The 25004-nt window shown below is 40.9% G+C and overlaps 1 protein-coding gene across 2 annotated transcripts in view; it reads left to right on the top strand.

Annotated features, from left to right (window-relative positions):
* Positions 1-25004, top strand: part of JARID2 (jumonji and AT-rich interaction domain containing 2) — a 295836-nt gene that overhangs the window by 141505 nt on the left and 129327 nt on the right. For both annotated transcript variants that reach the window (XM_026660367.2, XM_026660359.2), the window contains exon 3: positions 24587-24728. In XM_026660367.2, the coding sequence (XP_026516152.1) occupies positions 24587-24728 (142 nt within the window). The remainder of the gene's footprint in view (positions 1-24586; positions 24729-25004) is intronic.

Below are 25004 nucleotides of genomic sequence, written 5' to 3'. Positions count from 1 at the left end.
CCTTCCTTCCTGGTGGGGTGTGGCTTGTGTACCCCATCACATCTGACTTAGTTTGTTTTGTTTTGAATCTCTCTCTCTCTCTGCCTATTACACATACAAAAAGCTATATTTAAAAAAAATGTTGCAAAGTCAAGCATTCAGAAGTTGGGAAATGCCAGAATGAAGGTTGTCTATCTGTTCAAACTTAATTTGGCACTTTTATGTGCATGCTAATGAAAAAGTCTTTAATTACATAAATACTATCCCCCTGACCCCTTGAGGATCCTTGCCTCATTCAGAATGGACGGTGCTCACTTAATGAGCAGCTATTTATGATTTGGGTTTCTCCTTGTTCAGTGCATGCCCCTGGGCCTTATTTACTGCACACTATTCAAGCCCTGCTCCAAAGACAGAATTACTTCCTCATTTGCTTTTCTGTAGAGCTCACCACTATAGTATCTGATTGCTTCACAAATAAATGAATTTATTTTCAGAACACTCTTGTGAGATGAGGGGGATATTATTATTTCCATTATACAGATGGGGAACCAAGGTGCAGAGAAATTATGGTCAAAGTAACTATTAATTGTGGATGCCCAGTTTGAGATTCCGAGGACCTGATTTTTTCAGAGTACTTATTATGTAGCACTTTATATGTTCAAAGCACAGCTCCTATTTCATTTAGTTAGAGCTGGAGTGCTCAAGGTTTTAAGTCAGGCACCCAGAAAATGAGGAATACACAATTAGTGAAAAGTTTGGTTTAAGAGACCAGCATCACATAGGAACTCTGTGGAAGAGGCAGGGGTATAATCCCACTTTTCAGGGCAGCATTCATCGGCTTTATCTATGACCCCATTCTTTCTCTTCCTACAATCGCCAGCCTCATTCACCGCACGTCTTCCAGCTTCTGAGGTAGGCGTCCTACAGACATGTCTCCTTCACAATCCTGTTTCATCCCCAGAGCAGGTCCATTCTGTGCACTGAATGAGGCAGGGGTCCTGTGGGGAAAAAAATAGGATGCGATCATGTAATTGGATTAGATCATAATGCACATTCACAAGGGAGCTGAGTTAAGTTTGCACAGCCAGTCCCAGTCTCTGCTCTTGGCTCCCAGTCTCCTTGCCATGCCAAATGCCAGTCCCTCCTCATTTCCCGAAGGGTTTATGAAAGTGATGGTAGCGTAAATAGCAACTCTGAGACAGGAAAGGGTCCGTATGTGCGCTTTCCTGGATGACCTCCTTATCCAATTCTCTTCATAGACAGCACTGCCAGTAAAGGTGCTGCAGAACCACGGTATAGTGACAGTCAGTTAATGCCACTGACCCTGCCTTCATACCAAAGATGAACTTCAGCCTCTATAAAGCATAAAGTAAATGGTCCTTCCATCCTTCTGCACTACTCATTGCACCCAAAGCGAAGTGGTGGCATACTTTGGATATACACAGAGCTGTTAAAAGTATATAGTCACCCCACAGCTCAGTTTAGAAAGACATACTTTTTTTGTGCTTTATCATCAGCATCAAAGGGAAAGAAGTCTTCAAAATCTTCCACTTCCAGGTGGCTAACCTATTGTATCTCAGCAGTGTATAAGTAAAAAAATATAAATCCAGCCTCCAAAATTAGAGCTCACCCCCTCAGAATTATGGCATCTTCATGAGCGAAAGATTATATTTCTCATACGAGGAAAGTTGTAAAGCAGCCACCTGCTCCTCTGTTCATACCTCTTCTAAATTCTACAAGGTGGACATTATTGTCATCCTCTGATATTGCCTTCATTAGATGGGTGCTCCTTGCAGTAGTGTCCCAGTAACTCGCAGGAAAGGATTATCCCCTTTCCCGTCTGTAAGTAACTCTCTATAGTTACCCTCCCAAATGGATATAGCTATGAAAATCGCAATGTCCTGGATCTATAGACTGAACTACAAGAAAGAATAGGGAAATATATTCATGTGTTACCTGAAAATTTTCTTTCTAGGAGTAACGAGAGCCACAGATCCTATCCACCCTGAATGGAGCAGTTAATGGGGGAAAGATGTGGGATTATTAATTGACACTCAGTTTGTTATTCATTGAATTCTGTGCTCTGCAGGAATATTGTTCTACTTTTCCTTATCAGTATAGAGCGGTTAGATATTTCCTGAGTTGTGGAAAGGTCTCAACTGGCAGTTTCTTCAAGATGGAGCCACACCTCCCCCACCACTGATTGGTGGGTTTGGTTTGCCTCCAAGGCTACACAGAGCAGAGATCTAATGTCGTGGATCTATGGAAACTTTCAGATTAAGGAACAGTTAAAATTTCCTGTTCCACACAACCTAGGCACAGCAGGATGGTCATCGAGAGCTTAGGACAGTCTCTCTCTGTTCACGGTTCAGGTGACTGGACCTGGATCCAGAACCATCTGCAGCAGCCCAGCAGTTGTAAGGAAAGTCTTGCACAGCCTTGCTAAAATCTAAGAAATCTCTGCTCTGAGCTTTTGCAAACTGATTTTTTTTTCTTCAAAGTGATTTGGCCAAATGATTTCCAGTCAGCTTATGTCCGTATTCTAAGTAGTCAAGGTAATTATTACAGTAAGTTTAGAGAACTTCAAAGAAATGCTGCAAATACTGAGGTAACAGTATCTGTTTAGGTAAAACGGACAGTTTTTGAGTACAGATGCCCCCTGACTTATGCAATCGTTCCGTTCCGGAAAGCCTTGCGTAACTCAAATTTTGTGTAAGTCGGAAACGTATACCTGTACGTTACGCAAAAATTTCCGCAACTTGAAAATCCTATTTCTGGCTTATGGAACTTTTCCCGTAAGTGTGAATTTGCATAAGTCGGGTCTTGCGTAAGCCGGGGAGCGTCTGTATCACCATGCTGTGTATCTCTGTCTCTCTCTCTTTTCCCCCCGGCACGTTTTCCAGGCATTGGTACCACAATTTGTTCTATTTCTGACTCTGCAGTTACTAAAAATAGAATTATACGCTATGCTTGACTAAGAAAATAAGAGCTGGTACATTCCTCCTTTCCTCCAGCACTGCAACGGGTCTGAAAATTCGCCATCCTCTCATTTTAATTTCAACTCCCTTTTCTCCCTATGCTTTTCTGCCATGGAAATGCAGTTAAAAACAGGATCATGGATTACTGAAATAAAATGTACGTGCCCTTAAGGTTGCCTTTCTTGTTGCCATCCCATTCTTTCTCCCAGCCCCCTCGATTTATTTCTTGTTTCGTCATTTTCAGTCCCTCGCTTTATTCAAGATACTTAAATTCCTGAAACTGGAGGTTGTACATTTTGGCACAGTCAGCTGAGCCATCTCTCCTGCTGAAGAAGATAAAGTTTCATGCAGTTAATCAGTTGGGGACCAGTCTTCCGGTCGAGACCTTTTTCACAGCCCTGGTAGAACTCCCTCTGCTGCGTTTGGATCCTGCACATGTGACCTGTGTTCGCTTAAGCTTGCTTTGGCCTGAGTAGACTGCCTCAGTGTCTCTTTTTGGCCTCTTTGGCACACATCCTGGGCAGAGAGACTGTTATCCTTTCATGGAAGTGGGACCAGGCCCCCAAGACCAGTGCTGACCCCTAAAGACACCCCAGTTGCTTGAGACACTTTCCCAGAACACCAACCTTGTTGGCAATGTGTTTTACCATATACCTCTCCAAAGACATGTGGTAGTTGAAACATGTAACACACTAGCTTTGCAAAGGTTTCTAACAAAATTAATCTTTACTTTAGCTACAAGAAGCAATATATAATACAAGACCTATACATGTTTCTCTGCCAGTTTCCTCAAGAGAGAGAAGTGTTCTTTGGGATCAGGTCAGAGTCTTTTAAGGAGTCCAGGATCCTTCCAATTTCCCTTCGCTCCTGCACCTGGCTTCTCTTCCAGTACATTGAGTCTCTTCTCATTCCTGCAGCCAGCCTTCTACTTTTCTTCCCTCCCGTTCTCTTTAAATTGCCTGGTGAGAGACGCTTTTCTTCTTAACCTCCAGTTCCCATTGTCAGCTGACGCCTGGTAAGCCTCATCAGGTGACTAAAATGATCTTTTAGTTACTTAAAGCAGTGGTCTCCAAAGTGGGGTGCACAAGATGATCCATTGGGGGGCACGGCAGGAGGAGGGGGAAAAAAAGGGCAGCCAGGGGAGGGAGGGAGGGAGGGAGCGGGGCTGGAGGGGAGAGCGCCGCTTCTCTCCGGCTGCTGGCTGTGCGGCTGCCCCTGCTCCTCCTGAGTCCTCCGGCCTGTGATCGCAGGGCCACATTCCGAAAGGGGCTTTAGATCTGCAGGCCAATGCCCTGGGGCCCCCTTAGCCCAGGGCCCTGCAGCCCCTAAAGCCCTTGTGTTCTGGTGGGGCGGGGGGGAGCTCCCAGAATTGTGGCCATGGGGGCGGTGCCGCGCTGCGCAGAGCCACCTGCACACCCCCTACACCAACAGGAGCTGCCCCAGGTAAGTGCTCCGCATCTCCTGCCTGCCCCAGCCCTGAGTCTCCTCCCGCACCCCCACCCTGAGCGCCCTCCTGCACCCTAACTCCCTCCCAGACTCTGCACCCCACCCTGAGCCCCCACCCGCACCCTAACCCAGACCTTCGAATCGCTGTATCACAAAGTGTTAAACCAAGATTTTCAGAAATAATGAAGCATATTCAATCACATTGCTCTCACTAAAAATATTATTGATAATTTTTTTTGTGAGAGCAAAAAGGTTTTTGTACTGTTAATAAATAAAATACAATAAATTATTTTAAAAATATTGTTTGTTTCATCTTTATCTCATCCTTTTTTAATTTCTATTTTTTGTATGTTTTATATTGTACATAATATATTAGTATAGTAGTACATGTATATAATTTATACATAAATAAATATACATATATTGGAGATGCGTGCTCAAAATTTTTTTACTGATAGGGGTGTGTGATCAAAAAAGTTTGGAGACCACTGACTTAAAGAACTAGTTTTCTTGATCTGACCACCTCCTTTGTCTGAGGGGCTTCCATTTAAATAGATGACGACCAGGGTTTAATAACATTCCATTACTAGCCTTGTGTCACCACCTTGTGGAATTTCAGTCCAACATGGAGGTAAAAATATAAGAGGAGGCAAGCAAGCCCCTCATTCAAAATGGAGCTTGTAGTCAGCCTCAGATATAGAGTCCCCACTGTCAAACAGTCCATGAGTTGAACAGAGACAGATTTCCCAAATCGTCACACCTTAAACTGTGCATCAGTGTTTCTGTCCATAGTACATCCATGTATACACGGAAGAATTTTAGGAAAAACCTATCAGGTTTAACTTGCACAGTGGTCAATATACTGAAAGCTGCTGGAGCTTTGGTTACAATAAGTCTCCCACTGCTGCTAACACCAGCTTAGCGGAACTCATTGGGGAGCTATCAGACTTTTTTTCCCCACTAAAATTCCCTAATGAAGTCAAGGACTGTATCTGAGACTGTCAGCTACAACTATGTTGAAGTCCCAAGACTACCCCCCACTGCTGATGTGCAACAGATGCTGCTGAATCAGTTCTGAATACATTCAGAGCTGTTTCAGAAACTGCCTAAAACCTGTTTGGGTTTCAGAAACATCAGAGCATAGTTTGGTTCTGACTTGGGAGATAAGTTTTCAGCAGCAATTTAGCTGCACCTGTTGCTGATGACCATTGTCAGCAACATTTATATTCCTTAGTGCTGTTTCCCTGTTGAATATATTAAGGGATTTCATCTTAAAATTGTTTATAAGACTCATGGTGTGTAAAATAGTTCTAAGAAAAATTCCCTTTCCATGCTATAAAATTATGATTAACGCTCTCTTTCTGTGTTCTTCTCATTTTCCTATGGCTTTTACCCCTTCTCTTTTTCTGTTATTGATGTCTCCTTTTCTTTTAATCAGAAATGGGTGGATTCATTCTCACTTCTATTTCTATTTCTCTTTTCCCATTCTTGGTATCCCTGTTCAATCTCCTCTCTTTCTAAGTTTTGGCATGTCTCCTCTCTTCGTGCATTGACTGTACTCCATTTCCCCCTTAAACATACGGTCTGCTTACTTAATTTTACCAAACTTTGTGGGGAGTGCCACGATATCTGGGACACACTGTTACAGCCTTGCAGATCGTAGGCTTTCTGCAAATTTCTGAATCATCCTACCTAAGTGAGAACAGGCTGGTGTTAAAATTTGGAGAGAGTCTATAATAAGCACTCATAACATGCTGGCAAGAAGCATCAGCTTGTTTTACCAGCTCAGTTGGAGCACCAACTGTACATTAATTCCCTAACTTACAATTAACTATATTAGTTCCTTACAGAAAATGAAATTTATTATCAAATATTATTTATTTTTGAAATATCAAAGAAACATAAGGAAGTAAAAGCTCTATTATGCTTTCATCCTTCAGAAGCAATCCCTATCTCAACAACCTGACCTACATTCTCTTTTTGCCCTTTCCAAGAGACCATGTGTGGCTTTAAAGTCCCAGAAGGGAGGTAATTTTCTTTTTGTTTTTTTGTTTTGTTTTGGCATTAACACATGAAGTTTGGCAAAAAGGTAGTGCAGCCTTCATGTCTTCAATAATTATGCACTTTATTTCTTAATGTTTCTCTATTGCCTACAAGGAAGAGTTAATATCAAGAAAAAATGAAATTGAAAAAGTGATGTGCACCCTCATTCCCATGCAAACTTACTATTTTCATGTAGCCATCTGTTGCCAAATTCTGCTGCTGGTCCTGCATTTCAGAAAAAGAAAAACATAATAGTCCCTCCTGAATTCCCTTCCCGTTTACATCCTGCTTTCTAGTTGGGATCCGGTAATTCTTCTCTCCCCCCCCACCCCCTTTAGTGGCAGGCATTTGGCACTCTGAGTGTTTACCTTTTTGTGTTTGCTTTTAAAAAAAAAAAAAAGTTGGTGTTCACATTCATTATTGCACTTTTTGTAACTATATTTTTCATAAGCTCCTTTACACACACAGAATTAAGTCTTGCCCTTTGCTGCATGATACACAGGGGACGGGTGAAGAAAATATCTTCTCTTCCCCACCCACCATTCCCTGGCTCCAGCCTTTGCCACTAGAGCTCTCAAATCTACTGGATTGTGAGGGACTGGAGACACTTCAGCTGACTCAGGCTATCTATTCTGCTAAACCCCTAAATCAGGCAGTGTTCCACCAGAGGTGGGGACATGGAGAGAAAGACAGAATGATTCCCCATGCAGATACCATGTAGCCTAGTGGAGGAGTCACTGATCTGTTTGAGGATCAGAAAAACATGGTGGGGATTTGAAGGTCCAATGCTCAAACCTTGCTGGTTACCCATGTGGGGAACGCTTATGACTGCACACAATGGAATTCCTCCCCCCCCGCCAGTATTTTAAAAATAAAACTGGCTTTAGTTACTTCACACTGGAAGAAAACCTACATTAAAAATAGTTTGATTACAATTGGTTTTTAAATATCAAGTCACTTTTATGGCACAACGTAGAACAAAACGCCGCTGTTCCACAGCTATAATTTGCTTGCTTGTGTTACACACTGCCTGGTTTAAAGGTGAGAGGTTTGCCTTAAATTCTAACCTAACTCTCAAGGATTGATTTACCATGCTGACTGGTACCACCACTGCACTTACGGGTTATGACCCGGTTTCCAACCACCTTGCATCTACTCTGAGGGTATTTAGCACATGCTGGCTGTGGAAATATGTTGTTGTTTTTTCAAAACACATTGTGGCCCAGGCATGGTGTGGCTTCCAACCTGATCCATCCTCCCCTGTGCCCAAAGAATGGCTCTGGTATCCACTGCATGTCCGGCACTCCTCTTTCCTCCTCAGCCTGCCACGTGTGGGTCCCGGTGATAAGGACAGGGTTTTCTCCTAGCTGGGTGATACTCACATTACTCAGTGACTTTAACCATATATTTATGTACATAGAACTTCAACTAATTCCTCCTCTGTAGGATGGACTGGCTCAGTAGGTCTGTATAACATTTTGAACATGTGACGTGGTATACGTGGTAAGCCCTCAGTATTAACAACATGTAAGCAATCTTTGTAACTCCATTTGGGTCATTGCGATAGTGCTTTGAGGCTACACACTGATTGCATTGTGATGGATTAAAATGGGACTGTGTGAAGTCCAAAGGCAGTTTGTCTTGACTGATTGTTCCCCCTGCATCACCACCCCCATACTCCCCTGCCGTGGTTTCCTTAGCTGTCTTAAGATGTACAGGGGTCCTCCAGTTTTTGTTTTTCAATTTTTCCTTTAGTGCCTTGTAACTTCCTGGAATAGTTGGGTTTTATAAATGTATTTGAATGCCAACTACACACATTTGAGCCTAAATCCATTGTTTCAAAAGCAATAATAAAAAGGCAAAATTTAACTAACTCACACACACACACACACACACGTTTTAATGTTTCATTTATTGTTTGCATCTTGCATTTCCACACTGTGTAACCATATGTGCAGAAAACTCACTTATCATGCTGTTGCTACACACAAACAAGAAGTGAACTAAGTGGAACAGGCTGTAATTTACAGTGTTTTGCATGAATGGGAGGTGAATTCCGCTGAAAGTCCTTTTATGGAAACCTGGCTATTTTCAGTTTTTTTGGTTTTAAGAAAATAAGCACCGATTTTTAAATGACATCTGATAGTATGTTATCTATCTTGTTTGTTTAATCAAAAAGCCAGAATCCTTAAATACACACTACTGGCTCTACTGACAAGTTATGCCCATGGCATCTATTAAGTAAGCAAGCATTTTAATTTAATGTATTTTACGTCTACATCTCTCCTGAGAACAAACTCAAAAACACTTTTTAACATCAGTGGAATATTTTAGGGCAGTGGGATTTCTTTAAATCCTCGAGGTGGGGGGGAGGAGGAAATCTCTTCAGGACTACTTTCTCTAGTGTCAGATTTTCAAATTGTTGGCTTCCTAATCTGTTCCCTCTGTGGTTCATCTGTGGAGATCTCGCTAAAGGAGAGGTGAGAGTAAGGGTAAGCAGTGGTCACAATTCCTACAAATAGAGATGAAAATTGCTTGGCAAATGAGGAACGCTTCCTTTAAAAGCTGTAATATCATGCATATGCACTGCCATTGTACTTCAGAGGATTTTTATTAATCTATATAAGGATAAGTTGGATCCACTAAATAAAATTGGCGCACTCTGTACACACATTCCTTCTTCAAATCTTTGGCAATCAATTGCAGTTTATATTTATATTATCCAAAGCCTCTGCCTTTAAGCATGTCACTCTTGATTCAACCTATGCCTGGTTCCCATGATGAGATTCTCAAAGATTAACTGACCACTGAGCATTGGCTTCTCTTGCTTTGTTTCCTCATCTGCTCTCAAATCACTGATCACATTATTATCAAATGACACTGCAGTGCTGAAGCCAATCTAGGAGAACACTGAACCTCACAGCTGTAAATTTCTTTCCGGATGTGTTCTTTGAATTGCGCGTGCCCAGCAGGTAGACAACTGCTGTCCATTAAAAAGACATCAGACACAAGTCCCTCCCACTGCTATCAGAATCAAGTATGAGATGTACCAGGATTCTCACCTTAGGCAGAGGCTTAATTCTAAAATAGAGGTAACATCTCTCAACTCTTGTGTGTGGTAGCACAATTCTTTGTCTTGTGTCAGGCTTTCATATTGTAGTTGTGATTTCAATACATGGTGGCTGGCTGAAAACACATCAGTCTCAAAGTCATGTGTTATGTATATTGATTCTCCCCGCCCCCCCCATCATTCTCCAAATAAATTACAGGGGGGGCTGAGGAAAAACTAGCAGGAGAACTTACCAGCCCAGACCTGAAATCTACTTTGTGACCTTTTACCATGATAAGAAAATTAAAGATTGTTTGTTTTTTTAATATATATATATATTATACTTGACTAACCCAAAACCCCCATCACAAACAGTTGTTCACCGTAGAAAAGAAAGTGAACAAAATTTTGCAAGGCTACATGATCAGAATGATAATTTTCAGGATGCTTTCAAAAATGTCCTTTCCTACCACATCAAAAATCCACTAAAACCTATGTTGCATAATTCTATAAGGATGTAAGAACAAATGCTGTGCAAAAACCCATTGTCAACTTAGCAAAGATGTATATGAAACCTGTGATGGGGAAGAAAATTCCAAAAGTTTGGATGAACATCCTGAATTTTGGATGGTTATGTGGTGTTTCCAACCACCCCTTGTTTGACCAGCCCTGCCTGCCTTCTACCTGCTATCACCTTGTGGGAAGGCCTGGTTGTTGGATGAAGACATTATCTAAAATAGTATAAAGAAATGATCGAGGAAAACAAGACAGAAAGGGTGTCAGGGTTTTGAGGAGGGAAGAGAAGGTGCCTGGTGGGGAAAAAAAATGGGGAGACTTCTACATAGAAGGCAGTATAAAAGAAGGCTTAAAACTGAGATCAGAAAAGAAGGATATCCAAAAAGAGATGATGAAAATGCAAGACTGGACAGAATACGAGAGGTTTGGGAATCATTCTCATAGAGGTGGTGGCTGAAATTATGGAGTTGGCTACATATGCCTAAATAAATATACCTATAGGTGGCAGAGGGGTGAAAAGGGGAGAAGAGAAAGATGAAGGGTCACTCTGTTGAGAGATTAGAAGGAGGAGATGTAAATGGAGTAGTCAGCTAATTAGGAACTCAGAGAAAGTGGAGGAGAGTAATCAAGTATGTCAAAGGGTATGTCTACACTACAGGATTAATCCGAATTTAGATAATTCGAATTTGGGAAACAGGTTGTATAAATTCGATTGTGCGCGGCCACACTAAGCACCTTAATTCGGTTTTAAACCACATTAATTCGGTGGTGTGCGGCCACACTACCCCATTAACTTAAATACAGTAATTCGGTGGTGTGCGTCCACACTAACCCTAATTCGAATTAACAAAATCGATTTAGGCTCTACTCCGTTCGTCGAGGTGGAGTACAGAAATCGATTTAAAGGGCCCTTTAATTCGAATTAACTGGCTCTGTAGTGTGGACGGGTGAAGGGTTAATTCGGATTAAGGCAGCTAAATCCGAATTAAAGTCCTAGTGTAGACCAGGCCAAAGAGAGCGAATAACTTCAGTCCCTTCAATTTACCTAACAGGTTGTTTTGTTGTTGTTGTTTTGTTTTGTTTTTTTTAGCAATTTTGTGGTTTTGATTGAGGGGAGAATCAGTGTTGTAGGGATTCTAGGAGAGAGTTGGAAGATGGTAAGTATACATAACAGGAGACAAGCTAAGATACTCAGCATTTAGCTGTGGATCTATAGAGTTTTATATATGTTCATCACCATAGTAAATAGACTTCTATCAGTTTACTTTTTGTAACTCATGAGACAAGGGTATGCTTGAATGGTTCTATTACTTTTACTGATGCCCTTTTTAAAAAATTAAGGATAGTCTTTATCTTGGAAGGGCGGAGGCAAGCTGCAAATAGTGCAGTTGCAGATAATTCAATTAAATCTACTGTTTGATCTCCGGCACTGGCACGGTCTAAAAAGCAGTTTTTCTGTAGTTGAGGAGCAGTTGCTGCCTCTGAAGGAGGGAAATTAATGCCTCTGCTCTGGATAGTTGTTTCTGCCAAGTGAAATGTTCACTCCCTGTGAAGGAGTGGCTGTTACATTCGTCCTGAAAAAAGTTGCCTTTACAACTTTAGGAAGATAAAATAAACACACCATTATAGACAAAAGGCTGGCTTAATGCTTCAGGAAATCAATGACTACAAAACTTTATTGAGAAACACACGAAACACTCACAACATCCTTCCTTTCTTTACTCCTATTTGTTAGGAGAGTTTAGCATGCTGGCCTGCTTGTCTAGTGGCAACACAGCATTGGGGTTCAAAACTGATGTCTAAGCTCCCCCTCTGGCAGGGAATTGGAAACTTTGCACTGTGCAAAATATGCTCATCCCTTGATGTGTGTAGGCGGGAGCCATGTGTTTGGCAATGAGCCATTCTTCCTCCCAGCCAATGCAAGCAGTTATGTTTATTGTTGAGTTCCAGAGAGAGCCACATCCAACTCTTCTTAGAGAGAAGGGTGGGATCATTACATAGCAGGGCCTTCAAGGATTTTGGAAAGGAGGTTAACCAGGCTCAGAGGCCCTTTCCAGGTGAGGAGGGAAGGGGAATTCTAATCTCTAGAAAACGGCTTGTTTGTGCATCCCCTGTTTTCTCTCCCTCTTTTTCACCCTTTATTTTGAAGGTAATTATGTAGAAGTAAATATAGCTTGATTTCTAAGGTTAGTGAGAAATTGAATTAAAAATATTAATTGTTCTAAAGTTAGAGCAATAAACCTCATGGGTTCATAATTCAAACATTTGGTAGAAAGTGGTACATCAAGAAAAATAACACACATGTTTCCACTAAATGCAACAATTAACCATCAAGGTTTGCTGGATAGACTTTTACTTTGTCAACAGATTACCTTAAGAAGTTTTAAAAATGTGAGTGAAATTAATTAGAACTGTCCCCCTCAAATGTCAGTTGTATTGGCAGCAACTTGCGTCTTCTTGTGTGGAACATTTAACCCACCAGTTTCTAGGACAGAGTAGAATTTCTATGCAAGCCTTTTATTTTTTGGTCTTCAACTGAAAATTCATATAACAAAATATCTGCAATTAAGAGGCTTTTAAATGGATATTCATACATTCATTGTGGGGGAGGGTCAGCACTACATTACTGGGTCATGTGTTACTACAGTAAGGGTGATCTTCAAAGCATGTGTCACACTGGAAAAACATTTCTTCAGTCTGTCTGGAGAGCTGCCCATGCTCTTGGCAAAAAAACATGAAAGACAAATCCTCAATGAAACACATTACAATATCAAATGAGGCTATACAATTGGAAATATGTCATTCAGCATTTGCCTTTCATGGCTTCTTTTTTTGTCTCACACAGGCAGAATTACAGATAATTAAATGGAGAATAACCTCCCCAAAAGGTCTTTCTGACACCTTTGCCCTCTTTTTCAAAGTGTATTCTGTTGCTAGGATTCTTTCTTTCTGATCCTGAGCTAATGCTTTGCTAGCTTTCTTCCTTCTTCTCCCCAAATATATATATCTGTATCTGTATCTATATCCTTTTGTGTTGAGTCCTCTGTTATTAATTTAACCTGGCATACTTCTTGAAATATATAATTTTGGATACCTTCTCTTGCTACAGATGATTCCCTTCCACATCATATTAACTTGTATTGCTGAACTGGTTGGCTGCAGTCTTTCTGCTGTGCTAAATCTGCACTTCTTGGTGCCAGTTCTGCACAGCCAGAGCAGAGAATTGCAAGTAGCTTTACAGACTTCACCCCTGCAGTGATACAGTTCTGAGGAGGACTATTCCAGTGGCCTTTCAGATGAATGCTCTTGGCCTTCTCTGAAATGCCAAGGACACATTTTTCTAGTCTGTGAAGATGGCTCTTGTTGGAGAAATTGGCCTTTGTGATTTTTGTCTGTTGAGATAAGTGCAGCCCTATTTGTATAACCCATCATCACTTATATATAAGAAATGTTTACGAGACTGCTGCTTTGTTGTAGCTCTCCAGCTTGGTGCAGATATGCTGTTTGGAAATGATAGGGCCTGTAAACGGTCCTTAGAAAACTGCCACTCATAAGAAATGCCCCCTTCCCCCAACCGTTATGCATTTGGGTTTCATCTGTAGCGTAAGGGTTTTGGTGTGTTCAGGCATTTCCTTCTCAAGGCTATAAAATATTCATCCCTAGTGGTGAGGCAGTACCTAGGGTGACGAAACAGCAAGTGTGAAAAATCGGGACGGGGGTGGGGAGTAATAGGAACCTATATAAGAAAAAGACCCAAAAATTGGGACTGTCCCTATAAAATCGGGACATCTGGTCACCCTATGTGTACCCTATCTTTTTACCTGCTCATTCATTTGCTTGCTTCCTCCAGTCGTCAGACTCTTGCTTTGTAGTATTTCTTCTACTGACTTCCCCAGTCCCTTTTCACTTACAGAGAAGCATTTAGTTACTTTGTCCCTTCTACCCCATGGGATAGCAGTTGTCCAGAGATGCATTTTATTTATAGGCTTAACTATTCCACATGGCACCTAAAAACAGCTACGCTGTCTTAGATTTTGCTGATCTGTTTTAGTTCCTCCATCAGGGGATGGATATTTGAGGATCAGGTGTGTTCTGCCTTTGGCTACCTGTCCTTAATGGTAACTCATTCTGTTATATCAGTAGTTTTCCACCTTTTTTTCGTTTGCAGACCCCTAAATTTTTTTTGAATAGAGGTGCAGATCTCTTTGGAAATCTTAGACATGGTTTGCGGACCCCTAGGGATTTGCGGACCACAAGTGGAAAACCACTGTGTTACAATGTTAAGCTAGTTCAGGTGAGGCTAAAAGCAATTTTTAAGGAACCAGGGCGTAAAATAACTGACTAAACCCCGAGACGGCTAGCAAATTATAACCAGTTGGCAAGTATGATTTATAGATTAAATGGAACTGTAAAAGTAACCTGCAAAGGGGAAAATGTGTCCTTATTTGTGCTGCTTCATGATGTATAAAGAAGGTCTGAAATACTTTTTTACTTTAGATGTATTGGGATATCAGTCCTCTCTGCCAGCTCATGTCTGCTTCCTGTTCTGTAAATTGGAAGCTCTCTCAGCCCTTGACTTTAAGGATTTGGGATGCTGAATCAATAACACACACCTTTTCTCCAAAATGTTGGTTAGGAGTTTGAGTTAAAATATTGAGGAAACAAAAGATTTTTAAACAGTGTGAGTAAAAATGCTTTTCCCTCTCAGTGGTCTTAATTGCCTGTTACTTGTGATGCCATCCTACTAGTCCTCCAGTCATCCACAAAATTGTCCAGCAAAATCAGGATAAAGAGGAGCTGGTGTTTCTAATGTAAAAAACAAGCAGAATTTATTTTTCAAAAAAGAAAAAAACCTCATTCAGGCTTTTGAGTATTTTTGTTTCTTTATCAGCTGTTAAAACCACTTATTTTTCTGTTGCATATGTACCTTAACTGCAAGGGATAAAACCTGTGTGTCTACTGTGACCTTGCTTTTTGTGTGCGTTTGTGTGCACGTGAATAGTTTTGAATAAAATATGCATTTAACTCAATTGCCAGTTTGTTTGTTGTTATAAATAGGAGATGTAGCAAGAGTAGTCTTCATTGGAGGACAGATGTCCTTGGGCATAGCTACCAATCAAAAAGACATTTGTTCACTATGGGCAACATAATACCATTCTGTCCAGCCAGAAAACCAACGTGAGGTACAAACCAGTTAGGTATTTTCAGACTTGGAGATTCAAAGTTCCTCTCCCCTCTTCCTGCCACCAAAGCAGGGAGTAGACATTTGTAATGAGTAGCTGCTACCTTTCCCATAGAGGCCTCGCTGTCCTCTGAAGCTTCCTGGTTGGTGTAGGTCTAGGCCCAAAAGAGAGATGGGGGACTCACCATTCCAGGATGAATTGTGGGTGTAGGCTAATCACAACAATTAAGGTGTATTTCAACATTGGCAATAAGAAGATAGTATTGGGCACATTTCCCCACCAATATAAAAAAACAGTGTTTTAATCATTTATGGTACTGTGAAAATGCACTGTGGTTCCACTTGGCCTGTGAGCCTATTAAAGGTTTATGAAGGCTTTAAGCATATATCTCCACTTCAATTAGACACCCGTGGCTGGTCTGTGCCAGCTGACTCAGGCTCATGTGGGGCTGTTTCATTGCAGTTTAGATTTCTGGGCTCAGGTTGGAGCCTGGCTGTAGGACCCTGCAAGGTGATAGAGTCCCAGAGCCCTGATTCCAGCCCAGGCCCAGAAATCTACACTGCAATGAAACAGCCCCACGAGCCCAAGCCAGCTGGTGTGGGCCAGCCACAGGCGTCTAATTGCAGTGTAGACATACCCTAAATGGCCTGGTACCTGCTTGTCACAAAAGCTGCCCCCTATCCTGATTCCATGAGGCCACAGTTGCAGTCAGTGGAGGCACTGTAGTTGGAGCCTCTTTCCTCCAAAAGAGAGGGAACAACTGGCAAGGTTTTCTCTGTGGGTTCCTGTTAGCTTTGGGTCTTGCACCCCCTATCCTACTTGATTCACAAGAGCCCAAGATTACTCTAGACCTTCCAGACTTGCTGCAGGGCCCTTTTCTTTGCCCCTACTTGTGAGGAAATTGGAAGGCTCTTTTGTGAGATCCTAAATATCTTGATCATGTGTTTTTTTGCTGCTGACTTATTGTGGGTTTGTGGATTAAAGGTTGGAAGAAGTTACAGGAGTGGTCTATTTTATGGTTATGTGCTTAAGAATGGTTGAGGAGTGCCTATGCCAAGGGATAGGTGCCCCTTTTAATAGGTTTGTGTATAAATCTAATGAAATAAAACCGTAGATTTAGTGAAGAGAGCTTCCGGATGCCGAACTACAGCTACTGGGGTGGTAGAATGTGTTTTTCCTCAAATGTTGTTCTATTCTCTCACTCCTACCCCACTGCCAGTCTCCTTCCGCTTTCCCCTCCCCCTAGTAAGGCTCAGGCCTACCATGCATACTAGGAGGCTGGAATATTTTTCCTTACCATTGGTTGCAGAGGTCCATGAATGACTGATACTAATACTTCTCAGATGCTGATCAATTTAACACCCAAAAAATCCTAAACAAATATTTAATCTTGAGGTTGAAACAAAGAAATTATTTAATTTCACTTACTCAGACACACCTATTGGCACCATCTATGTTCATGTACAAAATATAACACAACATATAACATCCCATACAATGAAAGCACATGAATGTTTTTGTTGAGTTGATCAATCCTATAGCAGTCTTGGCTGGGGGTAAACAGCTTCCCTCAACCTGCTTTATTAAACTAATTCTCTTTGGTGAGCTCTTCTTTTGACAGGCTGACAAAAACATCTTGTGCTGTAAGGTCATTCATGCTTGGCTTCCATAGTAATAATGTATATCTACATATAAAAGCACTGTTCTTTTCATTTATGAAAACTGTAAAAGCTATTTGCTAACAGTTTTTGGCATAACAATACTACTGCATACATATGCATATGCGTACCATAATCAACGTAATGTCCAGTGGCTTGTCATCTGAAAAGTCTGGGTACCATTAGGTACTCTTATGGTGGCAACACGGAGCCTGGGTGGCATAGATGTTGACTTTAAATACAAACCTTCAGAATGAGGCATAATTGTAGGATACTATTGTAGCTTTAGATTAGATTATCACTGGAGGCTAGCAGAGCATTTTGTTCACTGTGAAGTCGATGATAAATACACTAGACACAAGGACAGAATTTTATTCCAGAGAAAAATGTATTTTTAAAATTGTTGTTCTATTTCTTTGAAAGCATAGTTTTTTAGTCTCTAAGACAACCATGAGCCTTATTTTTTTAAGCTTGTTGTCTGTTTAATATGTAATGTGATACCTTGTCATGCTGTCACAAGGTGACTGATGGCATTTGCTCAATAAAACTAAATTATCATTTGTGCATAGGTGTACAACAGCTAAATACGGTAGCTCTATACAATACACTTATTAGTGAAAACTGTTATAAGTATTTTAGAGAGATTGGAATATTTTAACTTGGTATTAAAGGGTTCATGATTTTTTTTTTTTTTTTTTTAACCTACCTACCAGATGTATGGTAATAAATGGTCACATGTACATAAGGGCTGTTGTTTGGTTTTGGTAGCTGTGTGTCTTTAGAGTAAGGAAGAATGAGATCCTTATTCTAATCACATTTCAGTTACATCTGTTTGTCTTATACTAATGGAAAAGAGAAGAGGTCTGTTCAGTAAAGAAAACTTACTGCAAGTAAACTTGTGGATAAAACTAGCTCATCATAAACTGATAAGTGAAATGTGTCTCAGGCTGAAAAAACAAAGCCAAATAGTTTAGACTCCACAAATTTTTGACTGGTCTTTAATTTGTTTTTGAGGGTAATGTCACCTTAATTGTAAATATAGTGTATATTATATAAAATGTATTTCTAATCTTGACTTCAGTAGTTTACTAATATGTTAAGGTTTCATAATAACTTTGTTTCTCCACATTGTATATCTGGGACTCATTTTTGGCCTCATACAATGCTATTCGCATATGAGTCTGTTGTAGTTGTATGTACCTACAGTAATCTGAGGTCAGAAATGGGCCCCTTGGGGTAGACTTAAGAGTTTAATTTGAGTATATTCTATGTTCAGATGGACGTAGTTATGTGATAACAATAATTTGTTTATTTACTTTAATATTCGCATTTGTAGCATTACTGTCACACTAAGCTTTTTATATGCAGTTTTCCTGTAAGTGATAATGAAAAGAGAATGAAGTAAATGACTCTTCTTTCCAAGTGACTTACTGTACACTTCTAAAACCGCACAGCTAAAATCCTGGACAGCTGTTGTATCCCACAGATCAATAGGAGCCCTGAGCTGTGCCTACATAATCAAAATCTGTTGTGTATTTAGAATTACAATACTATTATATGATTGTGGAATAATATAATGTGGTAAGAAAGTTGCATTGTATGTAAACCCCCCACCCCAATATTTGTAACTCTGATAATTTAATTTAAAAACAAAACAAAAAAAAAAACTACGTTGGAGACGAGGCCTCACTACCAACCTAGATTATTTTCGGTTTGTAATGTTGCTTAAAATGTCTTTACAAGAAAGAGTATGTGTGCATGTGTGAGCAAGAAAAATGAGGATACTATTTATAATTCTTCATATTCTCGTGCAGAGCTAGACAGCAGAAGGACTGTAATCTCCTCTTTCCAGAGTGTTAACTGTTCACCCCATGTTGAAGATTATGAATATAATTGTGGCAAAATTTCCCTATGTCACAATTGTCTAGGTCAATTTATGCTCTTAATAGATTTGGCTTGCGTTATTCGTTGTTGACTGTTATTAATGCTATATCACAATCGCTCTTGTCAGCTGCTTGTGACCGCAGGCACTGGGCTGGAAACACAGATGCATCTATTTCAACCTTCCAAGCTTTCTCAGTGCAATGAAGTGAAGTGCACAGAAATCTTTACTATGTCACTGTCCTGTTGGGAGACAGAATGGGAAACTTCACTTCCAGATGCCTTATTTGAAGTAGGATGAGAAATGCATATAAAGAGTTCTAGAAACATTATAAAAATCCCTTCTCAAAACCACTTTTTTGGCTAGCATTCTGCCACTACGATCTATTTAGATGTGTCCATGGCTGCTTCAGTGCCCAGTCACTTTAGTGATGAAAAATATGTGAAAGCTTGTCATCTTAAATGCATTTTAAAAACAAAACCCAAATTCTTCCAATAGCTTTCCCCCATTTCACATTGGTTTGTCACTGAACTGATTTCACCCCTACTCCTCAACACTTCTGATCTGATATGCTTATTTGTGGTCTCTGTATAAATTAGGTCTTGTCTATACTAGAAAAGTGCAATGGTTTAACTAGATTGATTTTTAAAACCAATCCAGTTCAAATGGTGCAAATCCCTAGTGTAGACTCACTTAAGCTGATTTAACCCTTGCTTATACTGAGCACTAAGAAAGGGTCTGGCGGTCACTGTAGACAGCTTGATGAAGACCTCCACTCAATGTGTCATTGCAAAATAATTGTGGCAGGCTCAAGCATCACTACCAGCCACATTCCAGAGAATGGATAGATGTGCCAAGTCCCTCCTGAGGGCTTTGAGGATTTCTAATCACATCTTGTGCTAACATCACTCATGATAGATATGCTTGAGGGGCAACTGATAGATGCAACCTGCATGAAAGTTTAAGCAGACACTGCTGCACGCACCCTGGCCATGTCTGTGGTGATGCGAAGCTCCGCCTGGCTCCAGGCACTGGGGTTACCCAGGGATGTTTAAACAGTTATGGAGGATCGTCCCTTCAAGCTCTGTGACCTCTTCAACTCCAAGACCAATGAGGCCCTCCATTTGTTAAAAGACTCTCTGGCTATCGTGTGCTTTTTGGACTTGTACACTTCAGCCCCAAGGAAAAAGCAAGCCAGGCCTCATAGCCGCTTCAGACAGTGCCCTCTGCCCATAGTACTGTAACCCATAGAGGGAACTGGAATCAGTGAGGAAGAAACAGATTTGAGCTGGTGACCCTCCTGCCACTTCCTCAGCTGCTATGCACTCTGCGTCTTCCTCTTAGCAGCAGGTTTAACACCACTGAGAGCCTGGCAAAACCTACAGAGGATCTGTACCCATTCTCCTTCACCCCCTTTTTTTTGGCAACTCTTTTTGGTCTTTTTTTCAGGAGGCCTGGGCGGGAATCAACAAGAACCAGTGCATCTTACTTTGTCAGCAAACGGTATTGCATATAGTTTTAGGTCCTTTCTATCCTGCCCCCCTCCCCCCCCCTTCCCTATCCCTCCTCAGGAACTCTTCTCACATGACACTATTGAAACAGGAGCCCCTTTTGTAACTTGGAGCAGTGGAGAAAGTGCCCTTAGAGTTCAGGAGCAAGGGGTTCTACTCTCATAATTTTCTAATTTTAAAAAAGAAAGCGTATTGGTGCCTTCAGGGCCTCAACAAGTTCATCTGTCATTTCAAGTTCAGGATGATGAGTCTGGTCTCTGTAATCCCCTTAACTCTAGTTTGTGACTCTCAACCTTCAAGAGGCCTATTTCCACCTGTTTGTATGCTCAGCATACCTGAAATACCTCAGATTCCTGGTAGGAGAGATTCACTACCAAGACAGGGTCCTGCCCTTTGGTCTTTAAGGGCATGGCCGTTGTGGTAGCATAAGTGGGATGGCAAGGTATTCAGATCTACCTATACCTTGACAGTTGGCTCATCTGAGGGAAATAATCATAGCAAGTGACCAGCTCCATCCACATAATTCCCAAGGCTCTTTGCTACTCTGGGCCTCAAAATAAACAGAAAAATCCACCTTTGCTCCAACTCACAGCATAAAGTTAATAGAAAATGGATTAGATTTGAGGTCAGTGAAAACTTGCCTCCCACAAAAAAGATTCTAGACTCTAGTGGACCTTGTTAATCAACCACCTGCAGGCTCGTCCAAAGACTTTGAGTGTGCCTCGTGCAGGCTTGGGTCTGAGATTGCAAGGCCAGCAATTAGAAGAGGAGAGAAAAAGTGCATCCTTTTGTGTGTAAACTGATACAGAAATCACCAAGAGGCAATAAACTCCACAATACCACCGCTAGAGCAATTTTCCAAACAGAACTGTATTTGAGTGTTGTTTTCCCTCTGCACTTTGCTAGGAGTATATTATCTTTTCCTGACAGTTGTGGACCTTGCCACAGTCCTCTATGCCTTTTGTCACTTTCAGACCGGATCACTGTATGCTTAAGGAGATGCAGAATGTGATGGTCAGTTTACTTAGCAGTTTTATACTTCAGCTATAGCTGCTCTGGCTTTGATTCATTTCAGGTTTTAATTCAAGGTGTTTTGTTTACATTCGCTAACATTGGTTATCTGATGTACTGTTTTTTTTTTGTTTTGTTTGGTTTTTTTTATGATAAAGAACATTGTATAAATGGGGTTTGTTGGAATAATAGGAGAACCAATATTTTTTTTCTAATAGGGAAACTTATAGTCACCTTCCAAATACAATAATGGTTTGGCAGGGTGGGAGGAGGAATGGAAATCACCTTCCAAATGCAAGTGAGCTGACAGCCCACGAGGTGATTTTTCTTGACTCCAACACTTCAGGTTGCTGGTATTGACGTATGGCATCTCTCCAGAATAAATATTGCTTTTGGAAAAACTAGTTGAATTCTTTCGTAATGGTTAACTTACTGAAAATCGGGCCCCAAATGATATGTTTAATTTAGACTTCTTTGGAGTTTACAGACTGTAAATTTTATCATTAGCATTTTAAAGTTAAAATGCAAAGCAAAAATTGAAACTGAGTTAAAGCCATACTTCTGTGCTGAATGTCTCCAGTGAGGATATTCTGCATGTAAATAAAATCTAATTAAGGTTTTAAAATATTTTCTCCTCCATATGACATCCTCTTGAATCTTCCTGAAGGAAGCCCAAAATGCATCATTTTTTGACATCACGAATGCTATAGAGGTGTCATGAGTTGCAATGAGATTTCTGGCACTTGTTGATGTCCTTCAGTTTGAGACCTTCAGTGACCCAGGAAATATTTAAGGGGATTTATTAACAAAAGGGAAGTGAAAATTTAAACAGTCATTTAACTTATTTCTGTGCTGTGTCTGCCTTGCAGACTAGTTAGTCAGGGCGTTAAACACATCTTAAACTTAACTTCATTTAATTTTTTCTTTGGTACTTTTTTTTTTTTTTTTTAATCTTACTTTATTTTTCCCTACAGTGAAATTCAGGCTTCTGTTTTTCTAAGGGATGTTAAAAAGTAGTGTTTAAAAAAATCTCTCTCTCTCTCTCTCACAAACACCTACCTCTGCAACTCTCCAACTGTAGCCACCATGTATTTGCTTTTGACTCCAAGTCAAGAGAAATGTAGTGCAATCTAAAATGTAATGACTAAGTACAGACTTTGAAGACAAGGCAGGTGGTGGTATAAGGGAGCCCTTGAATTAGGTTGTTTTGAAAGGGCCAGCTAGAGCTGCTAGAGTGGAGTCAGAAGTCCCAAAATGTTTGAGAATCTAATAAGAGATGATGTGTCATACCATCACACAGTGTCAATGGGAGCACTGACTAAATGGGCAAAAGAGAGTAGAGGGCCTTTTCCCACCTCAATGCCTGTTCGTATACAGCAGGCTGCATGGGGATGAAAGTTCCTTCCTGATAGTCTATTTACTCTCAGAAGCTGCTTTGAAGATGTGCACAGTTGAACACTAAGGAGTGTGATCATTGTATTGATAGTGCTGCACAATGCTTTCCTGGTAATGGCAGTGTCAAATGGACTATGATCATACAATGTTTGTGATTAGTTTTGAACTACTGTTATTATGTAACCATTAGTGCTGCTACACAGTAGAGATTGCTGCTGCTTGGCGTGCCTTGGAGGGAGACAAAAAGAGAATCAAGCAGGAGGCTAAAATGAAAGTGAGGACAGGGTGGTTAGAGGGAGTGAGGGAAGAGAGTGCTACTAGCAGTTGCCTGGTAGAGACAAATCTCTGACACAAAACTGCTCATGCCATCTGCAGGAGTATTTTGTTGGCTTGGAACAAGGGGTGGTATTCTCACAGTCAAAACTGGAATTTCTGCAGCGATATTGAAAAAATATCTGTCACAAGTTTAACTGTAAGTGTGAATGGTTTTAGTGTGCTGCTGTTCTACTGGTGCTTCTCAGCATCAATTGTTAGGTAAAATGCTGCTGTTCTTATGTGAGTAAGATATGCAACATTTGGTAATCTATATATGTAGGGCTAAATGCCCTTTTCCACCTATGTAGCTCTGCTGCCTACGGTGCTCTTCAAGTGGAGATAGGAAGTCACAGAGGGGAAAGGTGGTTGTGATATATTCACTCCTATTTTGTGTAGCTTTCTCTCATCATCTGCAGCTATTATAGCTGAGTGGGGCCTGGCTAGACAAATAGGAGAGTCAAGGGAAACAAACCTTATGTTACCACACCTTTGGGATTTACAGTGCTTAACACATCATAAATTGCAATGGTTGGAAGCAGCAGAATGAAGAGAAGAAATAGAAATTGTCCACATAATTAATTTTTATATTGATGCAGAGATTTATGCAAATGACCCCTATTAATGCCAGTTACAGTAACTTGTATAAATTCTGTAATACAGAGATGAGATTATGCCGCTAAAATTATGCCATTTTTTAAGGGATGAGAAAAGATTTTCACTGTGATCCCCAAGCACTTTTCTTCACCCTTTGTACACTGATTTGGAATGGACGTTTGCAGTTCTCCACTAAGCTAAAGATCTGCAGGTTCATCAGTTTCTAACTGGAGTACCTCTGTGAAAAATCATGACCAGAAGAATGCTGGGAATCATTAAGGGATAGATAACTATCATATTGCCTCTATATAAATCCATGGTACGCCCACATCTTGAATACTGTGTGCAGATGTGGTTGCCACATCTCAAAAAAAGATATATTGGAATTGGAAAAGGTTCAAAAAAGGGCAACAGAAATGATTAGGGGTATGGAACGGCTTCCGTATGAGGAGAGATTAATAAGACTGGGACTTTTCAGCTTGGAAAAGAGATGGCTAAGGGGAGATATGATTGAGGTCTATAAAATCATGACTGGTGTAGAGAAAGTAAATAAGGAAGTGTTGTTTACTACTTCTCATAACACAAGAACTAGGGGTCACCAAATTAAATTAATAGGCAGTAGGTTTAAAACAAACAAAAGGAAGAATTAGATAAATTCATGGAGGATGGGTCCATCAATGGCTATTAGCCAGGATGGGCAGGAATGGTGTCCCTAGCCTCTGTTTGCCAGAAGCTGGAAATGAGCGACGGGGATGAATCACTTGATTACCTGTTCTGTTCATTCCTTCTGGGGCATCTGGCACTGGCCACTGTTGGAAGACAGGATACTGGGCTAGATAGACCTTTGGTCTGACCCAGTAGGGCTGTTCTTACGTTCTTATTACCAGGGATGCTCATTTTTGCAAGGAAGGAGTTTTGTAGCCTTGTGTTTGCTATTGGTATCCTGTGTGAACTTTCTCCTGGCCTGTTCAGTATTATTAATGCATATTTTGAACATTCTGTACTGTTTTTGTCTCACCCTTGCAGGACTTCTCACTAATGGCCCATCGAAGGGATTAGGACCAGGATCAGAACAGTCAGAGAACGAGAAGGACGATGCATCGCAAGTGTCCTCAACTAGCAATGATGTTAGTTCTTCAGATTTTGAAGAAGGGCCATCAAGGAAAAGGTTAGTGGCGTTCACAGTTGCCAACTTTCACGCGGTAAATATGCACCCCGATTTTCACAAGAAGCTAAAAATCAAGCTAATCCCATTTCAAAACAAGCCAATCCCTAAGAACCCCAACACTCTGTAACTAGATTCCCCCCCCCCCCCCCGGCGTGCAGTCTGGGACTGTGGTGGGCCCACTGTGCACCCGTGACTCTCCCCGCCCCCCCTTGCCCCTACTTGCTCCCCCTTGCCAGGAACCAATAAAAAAAAAAAGCAACAAGCTACAAGCCAAAA

The sequence above is a fragment of the Terrapene carolina genome, unplaced genomic scaffold (genome assembly GCF_002925995.2).
Source record: "Terrapene carolina triunguis isolate 2854851 unplaced genomic scaffold, T_m_triunguis-2.0 Scaffold58, whole genome shotgun sequence".
Classification (NCBI taxonomy): domain Eukaryota; kingdom Metazoa; phylum Chordata; order Testudines; family Emydidae; genus Terrapene; species Terrapene triunguis.
Note: the sequence above shows the minus strand (reverse complement) of the source record. Positions and strands in the feature narration are given on the sequence as shown.